This window comes from Myodes glareolus, chromosome 7, assembly GCF_982192425.1.
Source record: "Myodes glareolus chromosome 7, mMyoGla1.1, whole genome shotgun sequence".
Classification (NCBI taxonomy): Eukaryota; Metazoa; Chordata; class Mammalia; order Rodentia; family Cricetidae; genus Myodes; species Myodes glareolus.
In genome coordinates, this window is record NC_142032.1 from 54,636,154 (window position 1) to 54,644,243 (window position 8,090).

At 41.0% G+C, this 8,090-nt stretch overlaps 1 protein-coding gene across 4 annotated transcripts in view; it reads left to right on the forward strand.

Moving 5' to 3' along the window:
- The window catches only part of Rtn3 (reticulon 3), a 53,973-nt gene extending 45,883 nt beyond the window's left edge, over positions 1 to 8,090 (forward strand). For all 4 annotated transcript variants that reach the window (XM_087908151.1, XM_087908154.1, XM_087908155.1 and 1 more), the window contains 6 exons: positions 1,185 to 1,392; positions 4,143 to 4,281; positions 4,544 to 4,613; positions 5,746 to 5,792; positions 7,135 to 7,193; positions 7,797 to 8,090. In XM_087908151.1, the coding sequence (XP_087764277.1) occupies positions 1,185 to 1,392; positions 4,143 to 4,281; positions 4,544 to 4,613; positions 5,746 to 5,792; positions 7,135 to 7,193; positions 7,797 to 7,842 (569 nt within the window). In that variant the 3' untranslated portion in view covers positions 7,843 to 8,090. The remainder of the gene's footprint in view (positions 1 to 1,184; positions 1,393 to 4,142; positions 4,282 to 4,543; positions 4,614 to 5,745; positions 5,793 to 7,134; positions 7,194 to 7,796) is intronic.

Below are 8,090 nucleotides of genomic sequence, written 5' to 3' on the forward strand. Positions count from 1 at the left end.
AAGGTTGGGGTACAAAAAACAACCTAAAATAACAAAACCAAAAATAAAGAGGCACCAGAATACTAAAGAGCTAGATGGCTCAGTCAGTAAAGTGCTGGGCCTGAGTTTAATCCTTAGAATCCACATTAGGATAAAAGGGGGAGGGAGGAGGGTGTTGGATATAGTAGTACAGGTTTATAATCCCAGTGCTGGGGAAGGGGAGTAGAGGCAGGTGGATCCAGGGGGCTCAGCTTAATGTGTTTAGCAGGCTCCAGAACAGTGAGAGATCCTGGGTTTTTTTCTGTTGTTGTTTTGCTTTTTGTTTGTTTTCGAGACAAAGTTTCTCTGTGTTAACAGTCCTGCCTGTTTGGAACTTGTTTTGCGTACCAGGCTGGCCTCTAATTCACAGAGACCCACCCGCCTCTGCCTTCCAAGTGACGGGAGTAAAGGTATGGGCCACCACTGCCCAACTTGTTTGCCTTTAATCCCAGTACTTGGAAGACAAAGGCAAACAGGCAGATCTCTGTGAGTTCAAGGCCAACCTAGTCTGCAGAGTGAGTTCCAGGACAACCAGGGCTGTGCAGAGAAACCCTGTCTTGAAAATAACACTAGTCCCTCATCTCTGGCCTCCACATACACATATGCACCACACCCAAACAATTGAAAGTTATTTCAAAAACAATCCCTTAAAGGGCCACAAATCCGTAGCTCAGTAGAAAAGTACTTTTACTCAGCATGCACAGGACCCTGGATTCCTCAGTCCTACGCATGCACACACATTAGTCTCTTATTTATAACCCTTCTGTTTTCAGATTAAGACAAAGACTTAGCATTTTATTTCAAGTAGAGATGATCTGTTTTTATGACCACTTTTTCTTGCCCCAACTTTTACATTTCACTTAGTGCTGTCTTTGGGTCCAGGATCTAACCATTTTGTAAGCATTGTCTACTTTCATTTAATGTACTGATTGATATGGGGTCTTGCTGTGTTGTCTGTTCTAGTGGACTGTGGGCTGAAGTTACTACCTTGACCTCCTCTATTATCTTTTCTGTCAAAAAAAAGTTGAAGATTGATGTCACTTTATCCCAGTGGACCCAGTGGCCATAATAAATGCCTCTCTGAAGTGCTGGTGGAGACTCCACTACATGTACAGCACAGGCAGGGTGGTCCTGCTTCTCTAACTTCTACTCCCTCTCTCTTGCAGTACGCGATCTGATTTTCTGGCGAGATGTAAAGAAGACTGGGTTTGTCTTTGGCACCACGCTGATCATGCTGCTCTCCCTGGCAGCTTTTAGTGTTATCAGTGTGGTCTCTTACCTCATCCTGGCTCTTCTCTCCGTCACCATCAGCTTCAGAGTCTACAAGTCTGTCATTCAAGCTGTGCAGAAGTCAGAAGAAGGACATCCATTCAAGTAAGTTGAAGTTGCAATATACATTTCAGTAGAGGGATTTGCTGAGATTGCTCAGGTCATACGTTCTGACCTGCCTCTTGCAGCTGATTGATGTCAGAAATATCCCCTAAATACCTTACAGTCACCTTAATAAGTGATTAGGTTAGTATTTAAGAACTTTTAACTAGCTATAGACTCATACTTAAGGCTAAAGAGAGCTGCAGATCTTGAGCAGGGCACAAAATAGCTTGCCCAGGAGAGCCCTCAGTCAGCCACTGTGTCCATGTTTCAGCCCTATATGGTAAAGCCCAGACACAGAACTCCTAGTTCTGGAACAAGGAGTTTACTCTGTTTTTATTCTGAATTTTATTTCTGAGTTACTTTAGATCTTTCGTAGTTTCCCTAGGTCTAGGGACAATTTTTTTTAAACTTTTATTTTATTGTGGGTGTTTTGCCTGCCTGCCTGCCTGCCTGCCTGCCTGTATGTCTTTGTAACATATGCATGCGGTGCCCTTGCAGGCCAGAAGAGGGCATCCAGTCCCTTGAAACTGGAGCTAAAGTTTCAGGTTGTGAGATACCATGTTGGGACTGGGTGTCGAACTCAGAGCAACCACTCTTAACCACTGAGCCATCTCTCCAGCCCCAATCTGGTGACAAATTTTAATGCCTTTCTGTCTGTACTGTAGCCTTAACAAATGCTTCCTCATGTTTGTGCTGTTGAAATTCTTTGCCCATAAAAATTTGTATTTGAGTTTTATTAAACATTAGCTTTTAAAAAACCTTTGTCTCCTGGTAGTGGTGCATACCTCTAATTGCAGCACTCAGGAGGCATGTCTCCGAGTTTGAGGGCAGCCAGGGCTATACAAAAAACCCTGTCTCCCCAAAACAAAAATAAGCAAATAAATAAAAACTTAAATTTAAAAATAAAATAAAACCCTTTGTCTCAGAAAAAGAGTCCCTGCTGTGACCTCTCTGGAATAGCCCTGCTGGCTCCTTGCTGAGGCTTGTACTTTCTGTTGATAGAAATAGAAAGGCTAACTTAGCTTAAATAGTATGAGCCTTTTTTTTTTGTATTTTGAGACAGGGCTTCTCTGTAGCTTTGGTGCCTGTCCTGGAACTAGCTCTTGTAGACCAGGCTGGCCTTGAACTCACAAAGATCCACCTGCCATTAAGGCGTGTGCCACCACAGACCAACTTTTTGTACTTTCTTAATAAACAGAAAAGAGAACATATGCCTGCCACTCTTCTGTTCTTCCAAGAGTTTGAGCTCTTTAAGGTATCTTCAAAGCTGACAGGCACTCGGCACTCAGCTACTGGGGGAATGAACAGGTTATAAGTATAGGGTTACGTCTCAGAACAGGGTGGCACACACCTTTAATTGCAGCATTTTAGAAGCAGAGGCAGGCAGATGACTTTAAGTTCAGTCCAGCCTTATCTTTATAGTAAATTCTAGGCAGTCAGGTCTATGTAGTGCCTTTCACTACCCATACCCCACCCCCATTTTTTTTTAAGATCTCACTCTTTAAGAACAAAATGTGTAGTGTAATTTCCAGCCCTAGCATATTCATAATCACTGCCCTTTTAAGTCTTTCCTTTTCTACCCCTCACACACTTTTTTTTTTTTCTAAATTGGGAATTGAGTCCAGGACCTTACACGTGCTAGTTAAGTGTTCTACCACTGAGCTATAGTCCCCGCCCTCTTTTTTCTTTTAGTTTTTATTTTGGTGGTGCTTGTTTAAAACAAGGTATTCTGGAACTTGTTAAGACAGGGTCTTAGCCAGCAAGATGCTCAGCACATAAAGGTGTTTGCCTCCAAGCTTGACAACCTGAGTTCAGTCTCCAGGACCCACATGGTGGAAGGAGAGAACCAACTGCCACAATCTGTCCCTCTGACCTCTACACACGTACTGTGGTTTACATGTGCAGATAGTCCTATTGCTGTGAAGAAACATCATCACCACGGCAACTCTTATAAAGGAAAACATTTTGTTGGATCTGGCTTACGTTTCTGAGGTTTAGTTCATTTTCATTATGACATAGTGAAATGTATGCAGACAGTGGTGCTGGAGAAAGAACTGAGAATTCTGCATCTAGATCAGCTAGCAGCAGGAAGAGAGACTGTGAGCCACTGGGTCTGGCTGGAGCTTCTGAAACCTCAAAGCATAACCCCAGTGGCATACTTCTTCCAACAAGGCCACACCTCCTAATAGTACCCCTCCCTATGAGCCTATCTATGGAGGCCATTTTCATTCAAACCCAACACACACACATTAAAAATAGTGTATTTTGGAAAGCTAGAGTGGTGCTCACTTGTATTTGGGAAGAGGAGACAGGCAGGACCCTGGGGCTTACTAGCCAGCTAATTTAGTTGTTTTTTTTTTTTAAATCATGGACAGCACTAGTGACATGACACCCACTCTGACCTCCACATGCATGTGCACATACACATACAAATGAATTTTAGGTTTTAGCTTGTTTGTTTTATAATGCTGGGGATTGAACTTAGGGTCTCATACATGTTAGGCAAGTTTTCTGCTGTCTGATCTACATTCCCACAGAGTGTATTTTGATATATCCACTCTGGATAGTTCTTCATTATACATGAAAGCCCTACAATTCATAGATAATTGGCATATTTGCTTTTATCCATTAAAGGACGGCTATGTCCCCTACAGATTTCTAGAATGCCAGTTTCCTACTAAAAGACTACTATGTTGTTGAAGAATTTTCCCTCTGTGTCATACCTGTGACTGTTTCTTCCTCCTTGGAAGGGCCTACCTGGATGTGGACATTACCCTGTCCTCAGAAGCCTTCCATAACTACATGAATGCTGCCATGGTGCATGTCAACAGAGCCCTCAAACTCATCATCCGTCTCTTTCTGGTCGAAGATCTGGTTGACTCCTTGAAGGTTAGTTGCTGGCTGTGATTCAAAGGTAAAACAGGAAATAGAGGGTTTTATCAGACGAGAAAGCCTGTATAAAAGGGAGTCAGCAGAAAAAGCTGTCACCTCCCTCTAAAGAGCAGCATTAAAGCAATAGTCACCAGCTCAGCACCCAAGACAGTGACCGTTCCCTGACTGTACAGTGCAAGTAGGGGCACCTGTGTCATCACAGCACAGAACTCTGAGTTACCACTATTCTTGCTTAACCCTCTGACATTGACTTTCACAGCTGGCTGTCTTCATGTGGCTGATGACCTATGTTGGTGCTGTTTTTAATGGAATCACCCTTCTGATTCTTGGTAAGGTGACAAGGAAAGTCTACCCATGTCTTTATTTCTTGACATAGTCCATAAAACAAAGTTAAGTGTCAGGCCAAATTGTGCAACCTATAATCACAACTATTCAAGAAGCTGACAGGAAGTGGTGGTGCACGCCTTTAATCCCAAATCCTAGGAGACAGAGAAGTGTGGATCTCTGTGAGTTCAAGGCCAGCCTGGTCTACAGAGGGAGTTAGAGGACAACTAGGACTACATAGATAAACCTTGCCTTGGGGGAAATAAATAAATGTATGTATGTATGTGTGTGTATATATGTATATAAAATGGAAGAAGCTGAGGCAGGAGCAAACCTGCAAGGGCAACTTAAGAAGACCCTGTCTCAAAATAAAAATTATAAAAAGGACTGGGGAAGCTGGGATTATGGTATACATCTATAATCCCAGCACTTGGTAGATGGAAACAGGAGGATTGGAATTCAGTGTCATGTTAAGCTTCATGAATTCTAGGCCCACTTGGGACATACGAGACCCTCAATTTAAAAAAAAATGTAATCCAGGGGTAGCGTGCTTGCCTAAAGAGCATGCACACAGCATAACCACTATTGCCATATGGCCAGCCTATGTGTCTAGAATGTATGTTAGGTATTGGAGTAACCTGGCATTTTGTTTATTAAATGGTCTGACAAAGAAATTTCAAAGTAAGCTGGGCAATGGTGGCACACACTTTAATACCAGCACTGAGGAGGCAGAGGCAGAAGGATCTCTTGACTTTGAGGCCAGCCTGGTCTACAGAATGAGTTCCAGGACAGCCAAGGATACAGAGAAGCTCAGTCTCAAAAAAAAAAGAAACAAAGAAAGAAAAATTTTAAAGCAACTATAAGTAAAGGGTTGCTTAGTTGCTTGGATTTGGTTTAAATGTGGGGACCTTGCTTTTAGGAACCACTTTTGTAGTTCAGAAGTTGAGTCTGTCATACAAAGAAAGCAGCCTGGTTGGGTTTTGAACTACGATGATCTGCTCTCAGGAGATCATGAGGCTGTCCTCAATTGGGAACAGTCTTGTTTTTCTCTTTCTGGCTGTTTGTACTTCATGAAGAAATGTCTGTTGCTTGAGTCTCTCACATTTGCACTTGCCATGTTTTGATTCTGTCTTACAGCTGAGCTGCTTGTTTTCAGCGTTCCAATTGTCTATGAGAAGTATAAGGTAGGCATTTGTCAAAAAGCAGAATGCTGAGTAAGTGTGACTGGCTTCGATTCATGTAAGGAAAGTAATAGGTTGAGAATCATGTCTTGCAGCAAGACTGGAGGCCTAAGATAGATGTTTGTGTCACAGAGGTGACATATCCTTTCCGAAAAAGGAAAATGAAGAGATACTATATAGTAAAAGTTGAGCTTCTCAAAACTAAACTGCATTTTCAAGGAAATGTTAGTGTGTCCGGATATTTGCATTGTGGGCTGTGTGGATTAGCTGTCCATCAGAAGACCTTTTGGGAGAGAAGGGAGAAGATGGCTCGGTTGATAAAATACTTGTCACCTCTGAAAAGCATAAGAACCTACCTGAGTTCAGATCTCAAGCACCCACATAAAATTGCCTGGTGTTATAATGTACATCTGTAATCCTAGTCTTGGAGAGTGACTGACTGAGAAAAATAAAGTAGAGGACTGGGGTTGTAGCTTAGCTGGTAAAGTGCCTCATATGCACAAAGCCCTAGTACCACATAAATTGTGTGGCACACACCTGTAGCCCTAGCATGTAGAAGGTAGAGTCAGAAAGATCAGGAGTTCAGGGTCATTCTTGGCAACATAATAAGTTGTAGGCCAGGTTAGACTACATGAGACCCTACCTTTAATTAATTAGTTAATTAATAAAAAGTAGAGAGCAACTGAAGAGAAACAATTATTTCCTCCACAGACACATGTGTGCGTGCGCGCGCACACACACACACACACAAACAAAAGATTTTTGGCTTTTTAATATTAAATGAGTTCATCTTGCCAGGAACCATAATACATAACAACTACAGAATATAGATAAATCTACAGTTTCAAATACCCAGAAAATGTACTTCAGTGTTGCTAAAGGAAACACCACGTCCTACTTCTACAAATGATGAGTGATTTTTATTTTGAAGTGTTGCATAAACTGAAATCTGAAAACAGAAATTTATAAACTTCTTTGAAAAACTAGACATCATTTTCATTTTCCTGAATAATGACTAGTGGGGGTTTTAATGATTTCACTAGAAAGAAGAATGCTTTTTAGGACAAGGGAGAACATTACCAAAATATATTGTATGAAAAATTGTAATAATAAAAATAAAAAGGCAGCCAGACTGTGGTGGCCCACGCCTTTAATCCAAGCACTGGGAGGCAGAGGTAGATGGATTTCTGGATTTCTAAGTTTGATGCCAGCCTGGTCTGCAGAGCGAATCGAAGGAGAGCAAAATCCTATCCCAAAAAACCAGAAAAGAAAAGAAAAAAAAAGAGCCTCAAGAAAATTTTTAGTCCTGCTGAATTCTGAATCTTCCTTTCTTTCTTTCTTAAAGACGCAGATTGATCACTATGTTGGGATTGCCCGGGATCAGACCAAGTCAATTGTTGAAAAGTAAGTACACTTAGGGACCACGTTCACCATTTCCCATGTATCCTATACCTCCCCTTATGATTTCTAGTCTCTTATATAAAATATTACTGTTAAAGTAATATTTTCACCCTGAATAAAACCTTATATAATTTTATTTATTTGAGCCTCTTGTTAAGAAGCATATTTGGGTTTTGTTGGTTGTAGTAGTTTGGTTTGTTGGGTTGTTTATTTGCATTAAAGACAGGGTCTTGCTATATACTATGCTAGCCTTGAACTTAATATCCCTACCCACTAACTCTCAAGAAAGAAGTAATATTTTTTTGTTATTTAACCCTATTTTATTCTCATATACCAAGTTAAGGAAACTCTTTCCTGTCTTTTCTAGTAAATAAATAATGTAAAGCTTAGATCCTGGCATTGTGATAAACACCTGTAATCCCAGTACTTTGGAGACAGAAGCAGGTAGATCCCTGTGAATTCAAGGGGCACTGTGGTGGTATTTCTCAAGCTTGTTCCAGGCAGAGAACAGCTGAACCCTACCTTATATCCCAGAGGAAATACAAATCTAGAACAAATGCATATTTAAAACAAGTATTTTCAATTTTCTTCTTCTTTCCTTAATAGGATCCAAGCAAAGCTTCCCGGAATCGCCAAAAAAAAGGCAGAATAAGCACATAGAAGCCAGAAGTGCAACAGTTACTAAAACGCCATTTAATAGTTATAACATCGTCACTTGTACCATGAAGAACTTGCTCAGTATCAGCTTGAGCTTGGTTCCAAGTTGTTTGTTATTTTTAATTTGGTGTTCTTTCCCTCTTCTCCCTTTACCCTCAGTACCAAGCACAAGACGTGTTAGACTGAAATAAGAACTGATCTCTTAGAACCCAAAAGAATAAAGAGTGAATCAAATTAATAGAA